Source organism: Coregonus lavaretus (assembly GCF_964263955.1).
Source record: "Coregonus lavaretus genome assembly, chromosome: 23".
Lineage (NCBI taxonomy): Eukaryota > Metazoa > Chordata > Actinopteri > Salmoniformes > Salmonidae > Coregonus > Coregonus lavaretus.
Window position 1 is genome coordinate 8217338 of NC_140010.1, and position 25408 is coordinate 8242745.

Consider the following 25408-nt stretch of genomic DNA (forward strand, 5'->3'; position numbering starts at 1 on the left):
TTTAGGGTTAAGGTTAGAATTAGTGTTAGGATTACGTTAAGGGTTAGGGTTAGGAGCTATGGTTAGTTTTAGGGTTAGGGTTAAGTTTAGGTTTAGGGTTAAGGTTAGGGTTAGGGTAAGAGTACTGGTTAGGGTTAGGTTTAGGGTTAGGGGTTAGGGAAAATAGGATTTTGAATGGGACTGAATTGTGTGTCCCCACAAGGTTAGCTGTACAAGACTGTGTGTGTGTGTGTGTGTGTGTGTGTCTGTGTGTGAGGGAGAGAAAGAGGGTGTTGTGTGCTGAATGAGGGAAGTACACATGATGTAAGTGGGATGGAGGGAGGGATGGAGGGATGGAGGGAGGGAGGGATGGAGGGAGGTCGTGATGGAGGGATGGAGGTTGTGATGGAGGGAGGGCGTGATGGAGGGAGGGAGGGAGGGGGCAGTAACTTCTGTGTTGGGAGTTTACAACATTTACAATTTTTACAGTGAAACTGCATATTAAAACCTGTCTAATAGGCTTACACCAGCCGTATCTTTTTTTCATGTATAAAGGTACTTTAGCTTAGAGTTTAAAATAATTTAAATGAATCTCAAATAAATAATAACTATTGCGAAATAACTACATAATTACAATTTTACCATGTATTGACTAGCAAATGCCATATAAATAGGGGCCTGTAAAACAAAACATAGCCAATTTATTTGTGATATCTCAGAGAAGAAATAGATTTGAATTTACCCCGTCCTTTGTGTCCCTGACTAGGGCACCGTGCAGGAAGTCTCTGGACACTTCCTCGTTCTCGTCCAACCACTGGATGACAAACGGCTCGAACCACCTATGAGGCGGCAGAGAAGGGGTCCACAAAAACCTCTCATTATGTGATAACCCCCCCCCCCCCAAATACAAAAATCTATGGACTTTCCATATAAAAGAGCTGAATAAGATGAGATGAAGGACACTCACGCGGGGTACTCAGGTACACGTTTCTGGAAGGTGGGCAGCTCTTTGCAGTATTCGTTGTAGAGCCACTTCACCTTGAAGTGCAGGTTCATGTAATCAGCACTCTTACATAGACGGTTCTTCTCATGCTCTGGGATTGGTAGAGAATGGTAGAGAATGGTAGAGAATGGTAGTAAATGATAGAGAATGATAGAGAATGATAGAAAATGGTAGAGAATGGTAGAGAATGGTAGCAAATGATATAGAATGATAGAGATTGGTAGAGAATGGTAGAGAATGGTAGCAAATGATAGAGAATGGTAGCGAATGATAGAGAATGGTAGAGAATGGTAGAGAATGGTAGAGAATGGTAGAGAATATTAGAGAATGGTAGAGAATGGTAGAGAATGGTAGGGTGAGTTTTGGAACGTATTAATTAATAGGACACACATATGCACACACAGGCACATACACACACACTTACCCTCCATGGCATATCTCATATCTTGAGCGAACATGTTCCACATGACCTCAGCGCTGATCACGCCCACATTCAGTTCCTGAGGAAACCTGCAGGGGACAGGAGAACAGTGTTCAGAGAGAGAGAGAGAGAGAGAGAGAGAGAGAGAGAGAGGGGGGGGGAGGGGGAGGGGCAGGGGCAGAGAGCGAGAGAGGGAGAGAGAGAGGGAGACAGAGAGAGAGAGTGGAGAGAGATAGAGGGAGAGAGAGAGAGACAGAGAGACAGAGGGACAGATGGAGAGAGAAAGAGAGATTAAAGGGAGCGAGAGAGAGAGAGAGAGGGAGAGAGAGAGGGAGGGAGGGAGGGAAAGAGAGACAGAGGGAGAGAGAAGGACAGGGAGAGAGAGAGAGAGAGGGAGAGAGAGAGAGAGAGAGAGAGAGAGAGAGAGAGAGAGAGAGAGAGAGAGAGAGAGAGAGAGAGAGACTCACTGGTTGAGACAGGGTGTGTAGGAGTTCTTGTCCTCCTCTATGATGGAGACGATGAGGGTGATGAGTTTGGACCAGAAGTCCAGGTTCTTGATGCTGGGACCCTGCTCTTCTGGAACGTCAGCCTTAGCCTGGAGACAGAGAGGAAAGTCAGACACACACACACACAAACACACACACAAATGCACACACAAATGCACAAACACAAATGCACACAAACACACAAACACACATTCACACAAACACACAAACACACAAAAACACACACACGGATGTATGCACTCATTGTTGTGGAAAACTCGATCCAAAGATTAGGCAGAGACTAATTTATAATAGTGAATCATTAGTACATTCGAGCAGCTGCAAGGTAGATCCCTCTCTGATCTCAGTCAGGGAAGGAGCTCCCAGAGTAATTGGTTCCATGTCCCTTATATTGTGGAAGGTAATAATACAATCATATTGTTACACAACAGTTATTTATACAAGCAGCAGTTCCAGAACACAATGGCCTTGTATTGGGGTGTCTATGAAAAGTCTATGAAAAGCATGGCATCACAGTCCAACACAGAACAGAGCATAACCCTTGAGAAGTTACAACAGCTCACCCCAATTTTGTCACAACAACGTGAACACACACATGCACGCATGCACATAAACACACACACTCACGGGGTCTGTCTGGTACTCTCTGCTGTAGAGTTCGTGGCAGTTGTTGAAGATGTATTCGTAGGTGGAGTTGAGACAGGCTTTGACACAGTCCTTCACCACTTGACTGGCCCTTGGGGGGCTCTGCAGCTCCTGGACCTGATCACACAGGAGGGTCAGAGGTCAGTTAGTTTAGCTTTAGAACATACAGTCAGGTTCAAAACATTGGCACCCTTGATAAAGATGAGCAAAAAAGATCTGTATAAAATAAATCATATGAATACTGAGATATGTTGTATGCTCAAAAATAGAATAAAATTATATTATTTTATATTAATACAATTGCTCAGAGAAAGAGATTTTGTTTAACAAGTAATATTTGTTATCCTAAAAAAACAAGGGTAAAAATGATTGGCACCCCTGTTTTCAATACCTTGTGAAGATAACGGCACTGAGCCTTTTTCAAAAATATTTTATGAGATTGGAGAAAACATTGGGTGGGATCTTAGACCATTCCTCCAGAATATTTCTAGATCCTTGATATCCTTCGTCTGCGCTTATGGACTGCCCTCTTCAATTCAAACCACAGGTTTTCAATGGGGTTAAAGTCCGGAGACTGATGGCCACTGCAAAAGGTTGATGATGCCGTTGACCTTAAAGTAACTGACCAGTGAAAATCTCACTTTAAAAAGCGTACAGTCTGTTAACATACCCAAATAATGTTGTTGACTCATCCTATTCTCGTATTTGTGGCCAAAGCATAAATTGGAGAAAAAAACCCACCTGAAACTTCTATCTCAAACAGACCGTTTAAAAAATGCTTGCTATTTCCTCAGAGAGTGATGTCAGGTAACACTTTATTTGGATAGTCCCAAGTAGATGGTTTGTAGATGTTCAATAACTGTCAACAACATTTCAACTAACTATCCATTAACCTGACACTAACCGTATATGGCTGATCCACCATTACTGGTGCTAAATGTTGCCTAGCCCTCCAACTTTCCTGATCCACCGTTGCACTCTCATTTTGTTTCACTGAATCCGTGTGGCGAAACAGAACGTAAGCTCACAAGATCAAGATAGTCGTCCGAGGCTACTCAAGAGCTAGCTTAACAAGTAAGTCCATCTATGAATCCACATATATATGGCTTCTTTCCTGGAAAGAAGCTCGGACTTGAGGAAAAGGAGATGAAGAAGGAGATGAAGGAGGTATTGTTTTGTTTACCTTCATTCTGAAGAAGGTGATGCTGGTCAGTAGGTCTACAGTGGACTTGAGGTCCTGCAGCCTCTCAGGGCTACTGGCTGGGAAGTTATTCTACAAACACACAGAAACACCATTACAAACACAGAAACACACATATATACTTTAAAAGCGTGTAGAAACACACCGAAACACTGTTAGGAACAGATATGTTCTTGAAAGACTGGTTCAGATATCACAAGACTGGTCAAATAAACATGGCTTGTTGAAGGTCTGTGTAACTTAGAATGTAATGTTTATTTAGTGAGTATACTTTTGTAGCAGTCTATTCTATCTCCTCCTTCATGCCCTTCAACTTTTAGTTAAATATAATAATGTAAACTTTGAGAAAATGTTAATTATACAATGTCCTAGTGTCATGCAGATGGTATTGGAAGAATAATAAAATTACACAAAACACACATGATATTTACAAACAAAAACATTACAACTAAAATACAACTAAAATACTAAAACAATGACTTCCATACATAAAACAGAATATAAGACAGTGTTTGTGTCAAGTCGAACTTTGTGTGAAACACTTTTAAAAATCTCTCAATATGCGTAACACACACACACAAAAAAGAGAAATCATATAAACAGTAAAAGAAAATAGCTGTTTAGAAAGGTCAAAGGTGACATTACCCGGTACATGGACAGGTCAATCCTCAGGGAGTTGTGGAGCTGATCTAGGAGTTTCACAAACCTGTCCTTCTACCCACACACACACGGGACACACATGGGACACACACGGACACACATGGGACACACATGGGACACACACGGACACATACAGGACACACAAGGGACACACACACGAGACACACACAGTACAAGATAAAACAGGGTTAAAAATGGAAACATCACCTCAGCTGTACTTGTTGAAAAAATGGTATGTCAACCTAGGACAGGATCTAGCTTGGTGAGTCTGATTGGGCAGTTGGGGATGTACGTTTGGCCACTGTTTGAAAATAGGGGCCAGAGGCTGCATTAGGGCAGAGAGCCCTCAGGACAATGTTCCAGTTTTGAACCTACATTTTCTACACAGTTCAACATGTCATGGCATATCATCTCTAGGAAGGTATTTCTAATTGATCCATATAGATATAAACTAAAATAATACCTTAAATGAAAAGCTCAACTTAAAACATTAAGCGAATAAACCAATTAACTCACTCCAAAGTTGGATGCGGCGAAGCGGTCTGATGCCGAGACGTTATTGGTGGACTGAGTAGTGTGAGCATAGTAGGCATTAATGTTGGCCAGCAGGGTACTCATCACCGCGGGAACGCCCGGGCACATGTACTTAGACGACAGGCAGGCAAAGTGGCTGTGGACACACACAATATAATAATTACAGTATATTCATATTAACTAGGACTAATAGGTATGAACTATGCAAGAAAACCCCTGTGTAAGGAACCAATGCTGCCTGGTGTTTATGTTTGTGTATCAGCTACTGTTTTGTAAGCTGTGTGACTTTTTGTTGTCATTTGTCTGTCCAGTGTAGTTTGTAGCCTACATATACAGCCGGTGTCTATTCCACAAGTTACCACCGGCTAAATCTATGACGTTAAAATGACTATTTACTCTGTTCCATCTGACTGCGCAATCCACTGTCTCATCAGCCCAGCCAGGCAATTCGTCTCGGGCCTAACAACACCGTGCCAATATACCCTCCAAACACCGGCTTCTCAGGCATTATCCCTTAAATGAATATACAAAACATAAAGCTCTTTCCATGACATAGATTGACCAGGTGAATCCAGGTGAAAGATATGATCCATTATTAATGTCACTTGTTAAATCCACTTCAAGGGGTGGAGGCAGGTTAAAGAAGGATTTTTAAGCCTTGAGGACATCAATTGAAGTGGATTTAACATAATTGAGACATGGATTGTGTATGTGAGCCAAAGTGCCTTTGAACGGGGTATGGTAGTAGGTGCCAGGCGCACTGGTTTGTGTCAAGAACTGAAATCTGCTGGGTTTTTCACGCGCAAAAGTTTCCCGTGTGTATCAAGAATGGTCCACCACCCAAAGGACATCCAGCCAACTTGACACTGTGGGAAGCACTGGAGTCAATATGGGCCAGCATCCCTGTGGAACGCTTTCGACACCTTGTATAGTCCATGCCCTGATGAATTGAGGCTGTTCTGAGGGCAAGAGGGGGTGCAAGTCAATATTAAGAAGGTGTTCCTAATGTTTGGTATACTCAGTGTAGTCTCAAGTGTATCGTATTCTGTATGGTGCTAGATGTTATCACTGTCAAAAACAGAATGTCTGAGCGGACACACTGGGTGATGGTAAATAATACTGGTTCAAGCAAGAGCCAAACATTCATAGATACGTCTCTGGTTGAAACCAATGACCAAACTCTCTGTATGTGTTCTGAATGGTGATGGTACTGACGTCATAGCCTGGTAGATGGACTCCACTCCGTAACGCATTGCAAACTCATCCACGATCTCCTGGGGAGTCTCCTCGAAGTACACCTTCCATGCGTCGTCTCCTTTAGCATCAGGGATCTTCACCACACCACTGTTCTGCACCTCTGTAGTGTGCTGGAACAGGTGCTAAACACATAGGGGGAAAAGGCTGTTAAAGGTGTGTGTAGGGTTGCAAAGGGAGGATATATTACAGGAACCTTTCAAAGTGTACCAGTAAACTACCAGAATTTTGGTAGCTTTCAAGTCATTATTTTTTTGTTTTATAAGATTACATCTAGTGGCCTTTTGCAGTACTTCAGATTATCACAGGTGTCTGTAATTATCTCTGTCCCTAAATAATATATATAAAATAATGAAATACGATGATTAAAAAAAAATTATGACAAAGTTATAAAACATTATCCTAAATATAAACCATCCATTTAGTAAATACCATTGGTGCTTAAAGTTACTGTCTAGTGTTTCCAGATTTCTAGGAAACATTACCTATAATAAATTACAATAGTGAAATAGTTTTGGTAATGAAGTATGTTAAAAAGCAGCTTTTCTGTGTTTGAATGGTTTGGGCGCACCCCAACCACAGAATGTTGTGGGCATATACCGGTCATTAAAGAGCAACTGCCCCTAAAAACCAACTTCTCCTTTTGAAAACAGCCTATGTGGCATTGATATGAGTCAGAAACATTTATTCTAGTGTCAAAATTGACTACAAAGTGTAAATAGAATAATTTTGGTCACAAAGTCAGTCTTTTCCAAAACGGAGATTTACGAGATGATAGGAAAAAAACTTATGTCACAGAATGAAGGATACCATAATAGCTTTCCTTGGGTTGGGTTTATTTCAATCCTGCCCACATGCGCACAGCTGGCAGCACCTAATTAATGATACATTCGGAGTGCAGCTTCACCCGACCAGATCGTAATGCCCATTGTCAATTTGGTTTGACATTCGATATCCCTATGCGGCTAGTTAGGGACCATCAGTAAATTACACAATGTACATGGGACAATATTTTAAAATGTCAATAGCTCCAACTTTCAATGACTTAAAAACCTCAAACCAACTATAAATTGTAGAAATTAATTTACAAATATTGAAAGCATTTAATGAGACAACTAAAAGGTGTGCAACATCTGGATGAGAGTGTCTGCTAAATGACTAAAATGTAAATGTGTAATTGATTGACGGTCCCTAACTAGCCCCGGAGATAGGCTATCCAAAGTCAAACCAACTTTGCCACAGTCGCAGCACACCAGCCGGCTGAAGCTAATTGGCGAAAGAAGTTGCCTAGCACTAGCTAACCTATGCGACTTCAAGACACAAGACCTGGTTAGACCGTTTCAAGTTATCTAGAAGGGTGAGTGACTGTAACGGTGTACTGTTTTGGCAGAGTGAATGTACAAACGCTTCCCATATTTGAACACACACACAAGAGACACCCACATTAAAGTATACAGCTGATTGGCCAGCTCAGCCTATGAGCCAACATTACATCATGTTCTATCAGGAAATAGCAAGCGATTTTTAAATGGACTGTTTGAGATACAAGTTTGAGGTGGGATTTCTGAAGTGCTTTTTCTCCAATTTATGCTATGGCCACAAATACGAGTATAGTCAACAACATTATTTGGGTATGAGTTAACAGAATAAGAACTTTTAAAAGTTAGATTTTGACTGGACAGTTAATTTAATATGAGGGTTTCACCAGGAAATATCCTTAATATTTTTTTTACACAGTTATTTATTTCAATATGTCTTTGTTGTAAATGTTTTTGCGCCAAACTGGTGGAAGTTGGGAAAATAATGCCATTGTTGATTAGATGCTTTTTTTTCATTAATTAGGCTATTTTCTCTTGAACCATATGGTCCACTAGGACAATATGGACACAGATATACAAAAATATATATGAAGAAAATAAATCTACTATAAATTACCAAAGCTACCATAGATTCCCTTTTAATTACCAAAATTACTGAAGATTCCTGCAACTTTGGTAAATTACCAGTAGCTTTGCAACCCTAGGTGTGTGCGTGTGTGTGTGTGTGTGTGTGTGTGTGTGAAAGCATGTGAAAGTATGTGAATGTGTGTGTGTGTGTGTGAAAGTGTGTTAAAGTGTATGTGAGGTGAGGTCTGGTCTGGTCAGTCTTACCTCATGTAGACAGGTGTACTGGACGTGGTAGGGAGCAACAGTCTCCTCTCCTTTGATCTCTACACTGATGTGCATCCTGATGGCTCCAGACACAGCAGACTTGTCTGTTCTCTTGTCTGTCAGAGGACACAAACACACTCACATCAACATGTCTGTTCTCTTGTCTGTCAGAGGACTCCAACACACTCACATCAACATGTCTTTTGAGTTGACTTCTAAAGCCCTCTTCTCTTCTGATCATTATTAATTTCTTCCTCTACCCACTCATCGTCTGTCTGTCTGTGATCCTCTATAGCTCAGTTGCAACACCAGGATAATGGGTTTGATTCCCACTATCCTTATATATTGTCTGTCTGTCTGTCTGTCTGTCTGTGGTGTTTCTCCCCCCATTCCTTTCATATATCTCTTTCTCTATTCACTCACTCACTCGCCATCCTTCCTGTTCATCTCCTTTCCCACAACGCCCTCACTTCCTGAGTCCACCCCTCTCTCTCCCCCTCTCCATCACTCACCCAGGTTGTACCATACATCCATCTCTCCACTGAGTGTGCGGACCTCGATGATGGTCTGACCCAGGAAGTCATCTGACTCCCGTTTGAACTTCTGCTTCACCCTGGACTTGATGTCATCGTCCTCGTCCCACACGCGTACCTTGATGCGGTCCGACGAGTTGTGGCATTCACTATGAGATGAAGAAATGATGTCAGACGTAACCAGGCGGTTACAGAGGAAGGCCCTAAAAATTGTCAAAGACTCCAGCCACCCATGTCATAGAATGTTCTCTCTGCTACCGTATGGCAAGCGGTACCGATTAACCAAGTCTGGAACCAACAGGATCCTGAACAGCTTCTACCCCCAAGCCATAAGACTGATAAATAGTTTGTTAAATAATTAACCAGATACAGTGCCTTGCAAAAGTATTCATCCCCCTTGGTGTTTTTCCTATTTTGTTGCATTACAACCTGTAATTTAAATTGATTTTTATTTGGATTTCATGTAATGGACATAAACAAAATAGTCCAAATTGGTGAAGTGAAATTAAAAAAATTACTTGTTTAAAAAAAATCAAAAAAATAAATAACGGAAAAGTGGTGCGTGCATATGTATTCACCCCCTTTGCTATGAAGCCCCTAAATAAGATATGGTGCAACCAATTACCTTCAGAAGTCACATAATTAGTTAAATTAGTCCACCTGTGTGCAATCTAAGTGTCACATGATCTGTCACATGATCTCAGTATATATACACCTGTTCTGAAAGGCCCCAGAGTCTGCAACACCACTAAGCAAGGGGCAACACCAAGCAAGCGGCACCATGAAGACCAAGGAGCTCTCCAAACAGGTCAGGGACAAATTTGTGGAGAAGTACAGATCAGGGTTGGGTTATAAAAAAATATCTGAAACTTTGAACATTCCACAGAGCACCATTAAATCCATTATTAAAAAATGGAAAGAATATGGCACCACAACAAACCTGCAAAGAGAGGGCCGCCCACCAAAACTCACGGACCAGGCAAGGAGGGCATTAATCAGAGAGGCAACAAAGAGACTAAAGATAACCCTGAAGGAGCTGCAAAGCTCCACAGTGGAGATTGGAGTATCTGTCCATAAGACCACTTTAAGCCGTACACTCCACAAAGCTGGGCTTTACGGAAGAGTGGCCAGAAAAAAGCCATTGCTTCAAGAAAAAGATAAGCAAACACGTTTGGTGTTCGCCAAAAGCCATGTGGGAGACTCCCCAAACATATGGAAGAAGGTACTCTGGTCAGATGAGACTAAGATTGAGCTATTTGGCCATCAAGGAAAACGCTATGTTTGGCGCAAACCCAACACCTCTCATCACCCCGAGAACACCATGTTTTTCATCGGCAGGGACTGGGACACTGGTCAGAATTGAAGGAATGATGGATGGCGCTAAATACAGGGAAAGTCTTGAGGGAAACCTGTTTCAGTCTTCCAGAGATTTGAGACTGGGACGGAGGTTCACCTTCCAGCAGGACAATGACCCTAAGCATACTGCTAAAGCAACACTTGAGTGGTTTAAGGGGAAACATTTAAATGTCTTGGAATGGCCTAGTCAAAGCCCAGACCTCAATCCAATTGAGAATCTGTGGTATGACTTAAAGATTGCTGTACACCAGCGGAACCCATCCAACTTGAAGGAGCTGGAGCAGTTTTGCCTTGAAGAATGGGCAAAAATCCCAGTGGCTAGATGTGCCAAGCTTATAGAGACATACCCCAAGATACTTGCATTAATCCATTTTAATTCCAGGTTGTAAGGCAACAAAATAGGAAAAATGCCAAGGGGGGTGAATACTTTCGCAAGCCACTGTAGCTACCTGGACTATCTGCATTGACCCTTTTTGCACTAACTCTTTTGACTCATCATATGCGCTGCTGCTACTGTTTATTATCTATCCTGTTGCCTAGTCACTTTACCCCTACCTACAGTGCCTTCGGAAAGTATTCAGACCCCTTGACTTTTTCCACACTTCGTTACGTTACAGCCTTATTCTAAAATGGATTAATTAAATGTTTTTCCTCAGCAATCTACACACAATAAAACAAATGTATATAAAATACAAAACATAAATTATTTACATAAGTATACAGGCCCTTTTCTATGAGACTCAAAATTGAGCTCAGGTGCATGCTGTTTCCATTGATCATCCTTGAGATGTTTCTACAACTTCATTGGAGTCCACCTGTGGTAAATTCAATTGATTGGAAATGACTTGGAAAGGCACACACCTGTCTATTTAAGGTCCCACAGCTGTCAGTGCATGTCAGAGCAGAAACCAAGCCATGAGGTCGAAGGAATTGTCAGAGGAGTTCCGAGACAGGATTGTGTCGAGGCACAGATCTGGGGAAGGGTACCAAAACATTTCTGCAGCATTGAAGGACCCCAAGAACACAGAAGCCTCCATCATTCTTAAATGGAAGAAGTTTGGAACCACCAAGACTCTTCCTAGAACTGGCCGCTCGGTCAAACTGAGCAATCAGGGAGCAGGGCCTTGGTCAGGGAGGTGACCAAGAAACCGATGGTCACTCTGACAGAGCTCTAAAGCTCCTCTGTGGAGATGGGAGAACCTTCCAGAAGGACAACCATCTCTGCAGCACTCCACCAATCAGGCCTTTATGGTAGTGGCCAGACGGAGGCCACTCCTCAGTAAAAGGAACATGACAGCCCGCTTGGAGTTTGCCAAAAGGCACCTAAAGACTCTTAGACCATGAGAAACAAGATTCTCTGGTCTGATGAAACCAAGATTGAACTCTTTGGCCTGAATGCCAAGCATCATGTCTGGAGGAAACCTGGCACCATCCCTATGGTGAAGCATGGTGGTGGCAGCATCATGCTGTGGGGATGTTTTTCAGCGGCAGGGACTGGGAGACTAGTCAGGATCAAGGCAAAGATGAACGGAGCAAACTACAGAGAGATCCTTGATGAAAACCTGCTCCAGAGCACTCAGGACCTCAGACTGGGGCGAAGGTTCACCTTCCAACAGGACAACGACCCTAAGCACACAGCCAAGACAATGCAGGAGTGACTTCGGGACAAGTCTCTGAATGTCCTTGAGTGGCCCAGCCAGAGCCCGTACTTGAACCCGATCCAACATCTCTGGAGAGACCTTAAAATAGCTGTGCAGCAACGCTCCCCATCCAACCTGACAGAGCTTGAGAGGATCTGCAGAGAAGAATGGGAGAAACTCCCCAAATATAGGTGTGCCAAGCTTGTAGCGTCATACCCAAGAAGACTTGTGGCTATAATCGCTGCCAAAGGTGCTTCAACAAAGTACTGAGTAAAGGGTCTGAATACCTATGTAAATTTGCAAAAATGTCTAAAAACCTTTTTTTGCTTTGTCATTATTGATGAGGGGAAAAAAACAATTTAATACATTTAGAATAAGGCTGTAATGTAAAAGTCAAGGGGTCTGAATATTTTCCGAATGCACTGTATATGTACATATCTACCTAAATTACCTCGTACCCCTGCACATCAACTCGGTACTGGTACCCCGTGTATTCAGCCAAGTTATCGTTACTCATTGTGTATTTATTCCTCGTGTTATTATTTTTCTATTATTTATACATTTTTCTCTCTGCATTGTTGGGAAGTAAGAATTCCACTGTTAGTCTACACCTGTGTTTACGAAGCATTTGATGAAAACAATTCGATTGAATGATTTGAACCACATACTCCCACGCACGCAGACAGACAAACAGAAACACACACTCGCTATCCTCACAAGTGGAAGTTCTCCTCCCAGACAGGGTTGAGGTTGCCGTAGATGGTCTTGGTCCTCTTCTTGGTCTTGCCCACCTGAACTGTGACGTAGGGGTCACTGGAGCCAGTCTTGTCCTTGGCCTGGAGGCCCTGGGCACACTGCACTGGAGAGGCACACAGTCACACCATTAGACTCTGGGCATACGTCACACAGAGAGTATTAGCTAAATGGTTGTTTCAGCCTCCTTACTTGAATGCACATAAAGTCACTTTGTATAAGAGCATCTGCTAAAGTACTCAAATACAAACATGGAAAATATAATTTATTCTCCGGTTGGCAAAGGCGAGTCTACTGATGTGAAGTTCCTACTGCCAGACAGTAACCAACACCCACTCCAATTCTAACCTTAATCCCAACCCCTACCAAACCTAATCACAATCTTAATCTTAATCCCAGTCCTAGTCCTATTTTTACCAGTCATGCTGATCATGGCCGACCACTTGGACGTCCCATCGAGCACGCTCTGTTTGATCTGCTTCATCTGCGTGGCGTGCATTGCCTTGACGACACTAAACACTTCCTGGATGAGCTCGAAGATTTCCGGTTTGTTCCTCTCTCTGATCTTCATCCTGTCCTTTAGAACCATGATGATGTTCTGGGTTCTGTCCTCCGCCCCGTGCTTAGAACTCTTCTCCGCTGCCCCTGGAAACGAGAGCGGTGGAGGGAGGGGGAGAGGAAAAGAGCAGAGAGAAGAGAGAGAAGGAGAGAGAGGAGAGAGAGAGAGAGAGAGAGAGAGAGCGAGAGAGATAATAAAAAGTTAAAGAGGGCATGAAGGAGGGAGACAGACGAGGACAAGAGAAAAACAGAGGAAAAAATTGAGGGAGAGAGAAGAGAGGGTATACAGTAAATAGAGAATAGGAGATAGAGAGGGAGTGAAGAGAGGGTATACAGTGAATAGAGAATAGGAGATAGAGAGGGAGTGAAGAGAGGGTATACAGTAAATAGAGAATAGGAGATAGAGAGGGAGTGAAGAGAGGGTATGCAGTAAATATAGAATAGGAGATCGAGAGGGAGTGAAGAGAGGGTATACAGTAAATAGAGAATAGGAGATAGAAAGGGAGTGAAGAGAGGGTATACAGTAAATAGACAATAGGAGATAGAGAGGGAGTGAAGAGAGGGTATACAGTAAATAGAGAATAGGAGATAGAAAGGGAGTGAAGAGAGGGTATACAGTAAATAGAGAATAGGAGATAGAGAGGGAGTGAAGAGAGGGTATACAGTAAATATAGAATAGGAGATAGAGAGGGAGTGAAGAGAGGGTATACAGTAAATAGAGAATAGGAGATAGAGAGGGAGTGAAGAGAGGGTATACAGTAAATAGAGAATAGGAGATAGAGAGGGAGTGAAGAGAGGGTATACAGTAAATAGAGAATAGGAGATAGAAAGGGAGTGAAGAGAGGGTATACAGTAAATAGACAATAGGAGATAGAGAGGGAGTGAAGAGAGGGTATACAGTAAATAGAGAATAGGAGATAGAGAGGGAGTGAAGAGAGGGTATACAGTAAATATAGAATAGGAGATAGAGAGGGAGTGAAGAGAGGGTATACAGTAAATAGAGAATAGGAGATAGAGAGGGAGTGAAGAGAGGGTATACAGTAAATAGACAATAGGAGATAGAGAGGGAGTGAAGAGAGGGTATGAATTAGCCCCTGATTAGAAGGAGAGGATGAAAAACTGAGGTTTTTCGGCCCTCCAGGACCGGAATTGAAGAACCCTGGTATACAGTAAATAGAGAGGGAGTGACGAGAGGATATACAGTAAGAGGGAGTGAATTTGGGTAAACCTTCAAATGAAAGGCTCCTAAGGAATACTGGGGAGTGGGTGATAGGAGATACAGAGACTGTAAATCAGTGGAGGATTAGGCTAAAAGCCCACCTTGGGGAATGTGAATTAGCGGAAGTAAAAGGATGAAGAGACGTCCAGGAGTGAGAGAGGAGAGACGCAGGGGGGATGACAGCATATTACTCAGGAGATAAATTGGAAAGGAAGAGGGGAGAAAGAGAGGGAGGAAAAAGGGAGGAGAGTAATGGGATGTCAGTCGAAAAAGGTAATGCGAGAGGGGTAATGAGAGGGATTTTTTATGGGTGTATATGTGTGCAGGTTTTTAAAGGACCAATGAGTAAGGTCTGCTTCGTGTTTTCATTTTTGCCATGGAAAAAATATTGCGACACAGGTATCATCACAGCCCTAGTGTGTGTGTGTGTGAGAGAGTGTTTGTCTGCGTCCATGTGTGTGTTGTGTGTGTTGTGTGTACACGCGTGTTCCTTACTCTGCAGGCAGTCGGCATTTAGCAGGTCCTGACACTTGTCGTGACATTTGACCCCACACTCAGAACACCTCATGCCCTGGCGGGCGATGCCCCACAGCAGCCCCTCACACTCATAGCAGTAGGTGGGCGTGGTGGCCGTCCACACCTCAAAGTTATGGGGCGTGGTGCAGGAGATGGGGTAGATCAGAGCCTGTAGAGTCTTCTTATAAACGTGACTCTTCTACAGAATGAGAGGAGGGGGAGAGAGGGAGAGAGAGAGGCGGAGAGAGAGATACATTACATTGAAATGGAATTGAATTGAGAGAGAGAGATGCAGAGAGAGAGACGGAGAGAGAGAATGACAGAGAGAGAGAGAGAGAGAGAGAGAGAGAGAGAGAGAGAAAGAGAGAGAGAGAGAGAGAGAGAGAGAGAGAGAGAGAGAGAGAGAGAGAGAGAGAGAGAGAGAGAGAGAGAGAGAGAGAGAGAGAGAGGGGAGTTGGAGAGAGATAGATAGATAGATAGATAGATAGATAGATAGATAGATAGATAGATAGATAGATAGATAGATAGATAGATAGATAGATAGATAGATAGATAGATAGATAGATAGATAGATAGATAGATAGATAGATAGATAGATAGATAGATAGATAGATAGATAGATAGATAGATAGATAGATAGATAGATAGATAGATAGATACAGTGGGGAAAAAAAGTATTTAGTCAGCCACCAATTGTGCAAGTTCTCCCACTTAAAAAGATGAGAGAGGCCTGTAATTTTCATCATAGGTACACGTCAACTATGACAGACAAAATTAGAAGAAAAAAATCTAGAAAATCACATTGTAGGATTTTTAATGAATTTATTTGCAAATTATGGTGGAAAATAAGTATTTGGTCAATAACAAAAGTTTCTCAATACTTTGTTATATACCCTTTGTTGGCAATGACACAGGTCAAACGTTTTCTGTAAGTCTTCACAAGGTTTTCACACACTGTTGCTGGTATTTTGGCCCATTCCTCCATGCAGATCTCCTCTAGAGCAGTGATGTTTTGGGGCTGTCGCTGGGCAATACGGACTTTCAACTCCCTCCAAAGATTTTCTATGGGGTTGAGATCTGGAGACTGGCTAGGCCACTCCAGGAACTTGAAATGCTTCTTACGAAGCCACTCCTTCGTTGCCCGGGCGGTGTGTTTGGGATCATTGTCATGCTGAAAGACCCAGCCACGTTTCATCTTCAATGCCCTTGCTGATGGAAGGAGGTTTTCACTCAAAATCTCACGATACATGGCCCCATTCATTCTTTCCTTTACACGGATCAGTCGTCCTGGTCCCTTTGCAGAAAAACAGCCCCAAAGCATGATGTTTCCACCCCCATGCTTCACAGTAGGTATGGTGTTCTTTGGATGCAACTCAGCATTCTTTGTCCTCCAAACACGACGAGTTGAGTTTTTACCAAAAAGTTATATTTTGGTTTCATCTGACCATATGACATTCTCCCAATCCTCTTCTGGATCATCCAAATGCACTCTAGCAAACTTCAGATGGGCCTGGACATGTACTGGCTTAAGCAGGGGGACACGTCTGGCACTGCAGGATTTGAGTCCCTGGTGGCGTAGTGTGTTACTGATGGTAGGCTTTGTTACTTTGGTCCCAGCTCTCTGCAGGTCATTCACTAGGTCCCCCCGTGTGGTTCTGGGATTTTTGCTCACCGTTCTTGTGATAATTTTGACCCCACGGGGTGAGATCTTGCGTGGAGCCCCAGATCTAGGGAGATTATCAGTGGTCTTGTATGTCTTCCATTTCCTAATAATTGCTCCCACAGTTGATTTCTTCAAACGAAGCTGCTTACCTATTGCAGATTCAGTCTTCCCAGCCAGGTGCAGGTCTACAATTTTGTTTCTGGTGTCCTTTTACAGCTCTTTGGTCTTGGCCATAGTGGAGTTTGGAGTGTGACTGTTTGAGGTTGTGGACAGGTGTCTTTTATACTGATAACAAGTTCAAACAGGTGCCATTAATACAGGTAACGAGTGGAGGACAGAGGAGCCTCTTAAAGAAGAAGTTACAGGTCTGTGAGAGCCAGAAATCTTGCTTGTTTGTAGGTGACCAAATACTTATTTTCCACCATAATTTGCAAATAAATTCATAAAAAATCCTACAATGTGATTTTCTGGAAAGAAAAATCTCAATTTGTCTGTCATAGTTGACGTGAACCTATGATGAAAATTACAGGCCTCTCTCATCTTTTTAAGTGGGAGAACTTGCACAATTGGTGGCTGACTAAATACTTTTTTTCCCCACTGTAGATAGATAGATAGATAGATGCAGAGAGAGATAAAGAGAGAGAGTGAGAGAGAGGCAGAGGGAGGAGTATGGTATTAATTATACATGGCTGACGAAGTCAGCTAGCTGCCAAAAACCTCAGTTGTTTAATAAATCAATTGCATCTCAGCAATAAAATGTGTGGTCGGCTAGATCTTTACTAAGTGTTATGCTCAGCCAGTGAAAATTACCCCTTTGGATAATACTAATGAAGTTGACTGAAATGATAATTGAACTGAATGGATATTTATAGCCGTGCTGAGACAGGTTGTGGTCATAGGTCAGAGGTCATGTGACCCACCAGGTCCTCGTTGCCGAGAGTGCTGCAGGCCATCGCCGTGGTGATCCCAGCCTTCCGAGCGTTCTGAGAGGCCATAGACTGGAGAGAGAGAGAGAAAGGGGGAGAGAGAGAGAGCGAGAGAGAGAAAGGGAGAGAGAGAGAGAGCGAGAGAGAGAAAGGGAGAGAGAGAGAGAGAGAGAGAGAGAGAGAGAGAGAGAGAGAGAGAGAGAGAGTGTAAATGATACATGAATATGAGCCTTGGTAATTGAAGTATGGGTATTACAATTACAAGAGAGCTTCAAGTGTTTTTGGTGCTACACCAGCAGACTGGTACAGGGACTCACCATGGCCTGTAACTGCACGATGGGAGGAGGGAGACAAGGGGAGGGGGAAAGGGAACATATGTGTTAGTAAACAAGCACCATATCAGAATTTCAAAAATAATATTGATTTCTACTCATGTCTCATGGAGTGGCAGGAGATAGATGTTGATATTACTTCTTAGATATTACTGCACTCTTGGAGCTAGAAGCACAAGCATTTCACTACACCCGCAATAACATATACTAAACACGTGTATGTGACCAATACAATTTGATTTGATTTGATTTGATATAAGATACAGAAGAAATTGGAAGGGGGCAGAGGGTGTGTATGTAAATAAGTGTGTGTGAGTCTGTTTTGTGTGTGTGTTAATGCTCTCTGACATGCTCTACTCTGACCTCAAACAGCTCTTAGGCTTTAATGTATTCTATTCTCTCCCTCTATTTGGCTGTCAGCAATTCACCTACATGACTCAGGCAGAGGGTGCCACAGTGAGAGCCATGGCTATAGACTTCCTGTCACAACATCCTCTGCAGAATGGTAATCCCTAATTTCATGTGTCTGTGTGGTCTCTTACCAGGTCTTTGACCAGGCAAGGGCCTTTCTTCTTGCGTAGATCAGGCATGCTGTCGATGCTGTACAAAACCTCTCCCACCCTGAGCAGGTAAAACCACCATACTGTTACACACACCTGAGGCAACTCAGATACTGTATCTCAGAACTACATATATACTCAGATACTGTATCTCAGAACTACATATATACTCAGATACTGTATCTCAGAACTACATATATACTCAGATACTGTATCTCAGAACTACATATATACTCAGATACGGTGTCTCAGAACTACATATATACTCAGATACTGTATCTCAGAACTACATATATACTCAGATACGGTGTCTCAGAACTACATATATACTCAGATACTGTATCTCAGAAATACATATATACTCAGATACGGTGTCTCAGAACTACATATATACTCAGATACTGTATCTCAGAACTACATATATACTCAGATACGGTGTCTCAGAACTATATATATACTCAGATACTGTATCTTAGAACTATATACAGTGGGGGGAAAAAGTATTTAGTCAGCCACCAATTGTGCAAGTTCTCCCACTTAAAAAGATGAGAGAGGCCTGTAATTTTCATCATAGGTACACGTCAACTATGACAGACAAAATAAGAAAACATTTTCCAGAAAATCACATTGTAGGATTTTTTATGAATTTATTTGCAAATTATGGTGGAAAATAAATATTTGGTCAATAACAAAAGTTTCTCAATACTTTGTTATATACCCTTTGTTGGCAATGACACAGGTCAAACGTTTTCTGTAAGTCTTCACAAGGTTTTCACACACTGTTGCTGGTATTTTGGCCCATTCCTCCATGCAGATCTCCTCTAGAGCAGTGATGTTTTGGGGCTGTCGCTGGGCAACACGGACTTTCAACTCCCTCCAAAGATTTTCTATGGGGTTGAGATCTGGAGACTGGCTAGGCCACTCCAGGACCTTGAAATGCTTCTTACGAAGCCACTCCTTCGTTGCCTGGTGGTGTGTTTGGGATCATTGTCATGCTGAAAGACCCAGCCACGATTCATCTTCACTGCCCTTGCTGATGGAAGGAGGTTTTCACTGAAAATCTCACGATACATGGCCCCATTCATTCTTTCCTTTACACGGATCAGTCGTCCTGGTCCCTTTGCAGAAAAACAGCCCCAAAGCATGATGTTTCCACCCCCATGCTTCACAGTAGGTATGGTGTTCTTTGGATGCAACTCAGCATTCTTTGTCCTCCAAACACGACGAGTTGAGTTTTTACCAAAAAGTTCTATGTTGGTTTCACTGCAGGATTTGAGTCCCTGGCGGCGTAGTGTGTTACTGATGGTAGGCTTTGTTACTTTGGTCCCAGCTCTCTGCAGGTCATTCACTAGGTCCCCCCGTGTGGTTCTGGGATTTTTGCTCACCGTTCTTGTGATCATTTTGACCCCACGGGATGAGATCTTGCGTGGAGCCCCAGATCGAGGGAGATTATCAGTGGTCTTGTATGTCTTCCATTTCCTAATAATTGCTCCCACAGTTGATTTCTTCAAACCAAGCTGCTTACCTATTGCAGATTCAGTCTTCCCAGCCTGGTGCAGGTCTACAATTTTGTTTCTGGTGTCCTTTGACAGCTCTTTGGTCTTGGCCATAGTGGAGTTTGGAGTGTGACTGTTTGAGGTTGTGGACAGGTGTCTTTTATACTGATAACAAGTTCAAACAGGTGCCATTAATACAGGTAACGAGTGGAGGACAGAGGAGCCTCTTAAAGAAGAAGTTACAGGTCTGTGAGAGCCAGAAATCTTGCTTGTTTGTAGGTGACCAAATACTTATTTTCCACCATAATTTGCAAATAAATTCATTAAAAATCCTACAATGTGATTTTCTGGAGAAAAAAAATCTCAATTTGTCTGTCATAGTTGACGTGTACCTATGATGAAAATTACAGGCCTCTCTCATCTTTAAGTGGGAGAACTTGCACAATTGGTGGCTGACTAAATACTTTTTTCCCCCACTGTATATACACTCAGATATTGTATACTAATCAGAACTATATATATACTCAGATACTGTATCTCAGAACTATATATATACTCAGATACTGTATCTCAGAACTATATATATACTCAGATACTGTATCTCAGAACTATATATATACACTGAGATACTGTATACTAATCAGAACTATATATATACACTCAGATACTGTATCTCAGAACTATATATATATATATATACACTGAGATACTGTATACTAATCAGAACTATATATATACTCAGATACTGTATCTCAGAACTATATATATATATACACTCAGATACTGTATCACAGAACTACAGTCGTATGAAAAGGTTTGGGCACCCCTGACAATTTCCATGATTTCCATTTATAAATAATTGGGTGTTTGGATTAGCAATTTCATTTTGATCTATCAAATAACTGATGGACACAGTAATATTTCAGTAGTGAAATTAGGTTTATTGGATTAACAGTAAATGTGCAATATGCATCAAAACGAAATTAGACAGGTGCACAAATTTGGGCACCCCAACAGAAAAATCACATAAATATTTAGTAGAGCCTCCTTTTGCTAAAATAACAGCCTCTAGATGCTTCCTATAGCCTCTAATGAGTGTCTGGATTCTGGATGAAGGTATTTTGGACCATTCCTCCTTACAAAACATCTCCACTTCAGTTAGGTTTGATGGTTGCCGAGCATGGACAGGCCGCTTCAAATCATCCCACAGATTCTCAATGATATTCAGGTCTGGGGACTGGGATGGCCATTCCAGAACATTGTACTTGTTCCTCTGCATAAATGCCCGGGTAGATTTTGAGCAGTGTTTTGGGTCGTTGTCTTGTTGAAATATCCAGCCCCGGCATAACTTCAATTTTGTGACTGATTCTTCAACATTATTCCCAAGAATCTGCTGATATTGAGTGGAATCCATGCGACCCTCAACTTTAACAAGATTCCCAGTACCGGCACTGGCCACACAGCCCTACAGCATGATGGAACCTCCACCAAATTTTACTGTGGGTAGCAAGTGTTTTTCTTGGAACGCTGTGTTCTTTTGCCGCCATGCATAACGCCCCTTGTTATGACCAAATAACTCAATCTTTGTTTCATCAGTCCATAGCACCTTATTCCAAAATGAAGCTGGCTTGTCCAAATGTGCGTTTGCATACCTCAAGCGACTATGTTTCTGGCGTGTGTGCAGAAAAGGCTTTTTCCGCATCACTCTCCCGTACAGCTTCTCCTTGTGCAAAGTGCGCTGAATTGTTGAACGATGCACAGTTACACCATCTGCAGCAAGATTATGTTGTAGGTCTTTGGAGGTGGTCTGTGGGCTGTTTTTGACCGTTCTCACCATCCTTCGCCTTTGCTTCTCCGATATTTTACTTGGCCTGCCACTTCTGGCCTTAACAAGAACTGTGCCTGTGGTCTTCCATTTCCTCACTATGTTCCTCACAGTGGACACTGACAGCTTACATCTCTGCAATAGCTTTTTGTAGCCTTCCCCTAAACCATAATGTTGAACAATCTTTGTTTTCAGGTCATTTGAGAGTTGTTTTGAGGCCCCCATGTTGCCACTCTTCAGAGGAGAGTCAAAGAGAACAACAACATGCAATTGGCCACCTTAAATACCTTTTCTCATGATTGGATTCACTTGTCTATGAAGTTCAAGGCTTAATGAGCTCACCAAACCAATTGTGTGTTCCAATTAATCAGTGCTAAGTAATAGTACTCCTGAGTGGCGCAGTGGTCTAAGGCACTGCATCACAGTGCTAACTGTGCCACTAGAGATCCTGGTTCGAATCCAGGCTCTGTCGCCCGCGACCGGGAGACTCATGGGCGGCGCACAATTGGCCCAGCATCGTCCAGGGTAGGGGAGGGAATGGCCAGCAGGGATGTAGCTCAGTTGATAGAGCATGGTGTTTGCAACGGCAGGGTTGTGGGTTCGATTCCCACGGGGGGCCAGTATAAAAAAAATATGTATTCACTAACTGTAAGTCGCTCTGGATAAGAGCGTCTGCTAAATGACTTAAATGTAAGTAGTTACAGGTAGTCAGATCAACAGAATGACAAGGGTGCCCAAATTTTTGCATAGCCTATTTTTCACATCTGATTTAATTTCATACAAATTAATATTACTACACTAAAAATGTTGTCTGGACAATACCCCAGTACTCAGCTTTTATTAGAAAAGGAATGGCATGCCACTGTGATCATTTTCTGTGACGACAGAGTAAATTATTATGCAGCCTCAGAGGGGTGCCCAAACTTTTTCATACGACTGTATGTATATACTCAGATACTGTATACTAATCAGAACTATATATATACTCAGATACTGTATACTAATCAGAACTATATATATATAATCAGATACTGTATACTAATCAGAACTATATATATACTCAGATACTGTATACTAATCAGAACTATATATATACTCAGATACTGTATACTAATCAGAACTATATATATATACTCAGATACTGTATACTAATCAGAACTATATCCGCTGCTACTGGGAAGTTTAGACTTTTTTGTTAAAGTGAACTGATGACACTGATGCTCCAGATGTTTTATTGCTATTTACTTTTTAAATCCGGATAATCTAATAATTATCCTCTCCTGTCCTTGTCTATTCTATTCATAAAGCCCTTGAGAGGGTGGTTACTTCCTGGCCAGTGAAAAATATATCCCAGTTGACCAGGACTCATTGGCAGTTTCATTACAAACTTCTATGTATGAAATCATCCACCTGAATGAATGGGCACCCAGATGTGTATTTGGCTTACTGACTGTGCAGTTATTGGGCTGGTTACTCTGTAGGCAGCCGCTAGCGGTCACACTAAGGTCTGCCTCATTTACAAATGAGCTGCCAGTCCACTCAGGGCACCCAGCCAACCAGTCAATACTCACTGGACTGGGGCCAGCGGAGGAAACTATCTGAGATAGGCTCTCTTTTAAGAGGAAAATCTGAACATTTACACTTTACAGTGTTACATGTTTACAGTAGTGGCAATCATTGATTTATTGATCATTGTAATACTATGCTATTTAGAACAGCATTTACTGTAAGTATGCCAATTCAAATCTCATTGTGGTAACTGCACTGAGTAAGTGGTAGAGTTATTGTATGTGATTGATAACTCACCCTCCTTTACCAAACCACAAGGAATTGGATGTCTCTCCTCGTGCCTGGAGAGAGAGGGGGAAGAGAGAGAGAGAGAGAGAGAGAGAGAGAGAGAAAGAAAGGGAGGAGGAGGGAGTGAAGAGTACAGTTACTGTTTTGAAAGCTTCATCCATATGCAGAGCATCAGGGCCGGTCCTGGCCATTATGTCAAAAAGATGTCTAAAATACGTATTTTTCCAGATGATGAAGTTAGGTTGATTTTCGATTCTGAATGAAAGTTGAAAAGACGTAATTTGGGCCAAATCAAGACTGGTCCAGACCGGAACAAAATCTGAACCAAACATAGACGTCTATGATTGGTTCAGATTTGGTCCGGACTGGACCAAAAACCAACGTCCGTGGACGTGGAAATCAAGACTGGTACGGACAGGACCAAGAAAAGACGTCCAAAAGGCGTCAGCGTCGGTCAGTGCTTACTGGGGTGTAGCCTATCATGTCGGCCACAATGGAATGTTATGAATGCCCAACCATGTAGTAGGCCCACCATTTGTAAAACAGGCCGTTGCATTGGCTTTATTAGTCCTGATTCCTGTGACTAATCAATTTGGCTATTTAAGCTCTAAATAGGGCCCGGTGTAGCTCAGTTGGTAGAGCATGGCACTTGCAACGCCAGGGTCGTGGGTTCGATTCCCACGGGGTGCCAGTATGAAAATGTATGCACTCACTAACTGTAAGTCGCTCTGGATAAGAGCGTCTGCTAAATGACTCAAATGTAATATCAGCTACCCAACTTTATCAGGAGGAGTTATCCTGAGCCTATTTGCAATGTGTTTACACAGCAGGAAATGCAGAAGTATTTTCTTTTTCGCTATGATCAGCTCGTAAAAAATGTATGGATACGAACTTGAAACCACTGATCATGACAATTTAGCCCACGGGGTGAAACTCCTGGACAGCAGTAGCATGATTGTCCATTCCATATTGTCCATTTTACTTTGACCTGTCCTGTTTTTGGGATATATTGTTTATTAGAGCATTTTATATTTGATTGGGCACCATTTAGGTTATTTGATCAGAGAAACCTGCATGATGTAAAAAGTTTCAGTCTCATTCCATTGTCATACATGTTATCTCCATCCTGTTGGCTACAGAAAAAGCCACATACCCTTTCTACTATTTGCTATATCTGCTATTTATGTTAGATAATTTTTTGACAGAATATTACTAGAGCACCACAGCTGGGAAGGCGCGCTGGGAATGGACAAGTGAAATATTTGACAAAGTGGGCACTGCTTATCACAGTGCTCACCTAAAAAAAAACATGCCACTGGTTGAGAGAAATTGTCATTGTTTTTGGGCAGAATTATGTGAGGTTTTATGTGTTGTTGGAAGTGCGTCTTGGTCAGTTTAGCTCAGAAAATGCCGCCCTCGTCAATCTGCCACCATAAACTGACGCCTAATCCTGCCTAATGAGCAGGCCGGCCCTGAAGAGCATGTCCGGAGTGCACTAGAGTGCAGCATTTAGCTGGAAAATAATATTTCTTCTTCCTTGTGGGGGAGGATGCCCCGAGCCCCCTAACAGAGATATGAAGACCATTTCCACCACTGATGACTACCTCAGACCTCAGAGAATGTTCTTAAAACTGCACAGACCCCACTCTCTCTCTACCTCTATTTTCATATATCTATTCATCCTTCTCTCTCTCCTCTCTTTCCATTTATCTCTCTTTATCCTCTTCACTCTTTCCTTCTCTCGTTCCCACCCCCTCTCTCTTTCTCTCGCTCTCCCTCCCTCCCACCCTCTCCCGCTCATTCCTTCCCTAAGTCATAGAGCTAAATTTGACCTAGTAAACTGTGAAATCACTTCTACAGAGACCTAGAGCCTTTCTTTGT

General features: G+C 42.3%; 1 protein-coding gene across 1 annotated transcript in view; it reads right to left on the reverse strand.

Moving 5' to 3' along the window:
• Positions 1 to 25408, reverse strand: part of LOC311098852 (protein unc-13 homolog A-like) — a gene marked incomplete at both ends in the record, with an annotated part of 75291 nt that overhangs the window by 6015 nt on the left and 43868 nt on the right. Inside the window, 18 exons of the mRNA XM_084139419.1 lie at positions 722 to 818; positions 947 to 1073; positions 1407 to 1492; positions 1871 to 1998; positions 2537 to 2671; positions 3738 to 3827; positions 4401 to 4469; positions 4932 to 5085; positions 6165 to 6328; positions 8354 to 8469; positions 8866 to 9035; positions 12600 to 12741; positions 13053 to 13280; positions 14908 to 15127; positions 17512 to 17589; positions 17835 to 17846; positions 18392 to 18470; positions 23537 to 23580. Of these exons, the coding sequence (XP_083995545.1) occupies positions 722 to 818; positions 947 to 1073; positions 1407 to 1492; positions 1871 to 1998; positions 2537 to 2671; positions 3738 to 3827; positions 4401 to 4469; positions 4932 to 5085; positions 6165 to 6328; positions 8354 to 8469; positions 8866 to 9035; positions 12600 to 12741; positions 13053 to 13280; positions 14908 to 15127; positions 17512 to 17589; positions 17835 to 17846; positions 18392 to 18470; positions 23537 to 23580 (2139 nt within the window). The remainder of the gene's footprint in view (positions 1 to 721; positions 819 to 946; positions 1074 to 1406; positions 1493 to 1870; positions 1999 to 2536; positions 2672 to 3737; positions 3828 to 4400; positions 4470 to 4931; positions 5086 to 6164; positions 6329 to 8353; positions 8470 to 8865; positions 9036 to 12599; positions 12742 to 13052; positions 13281 to 14907; positions 15128 to 17511; positions 17590 to 17834; positions 17847 to 18391; positions 18471 to 23536; positions 23581 to 25408) is intronic.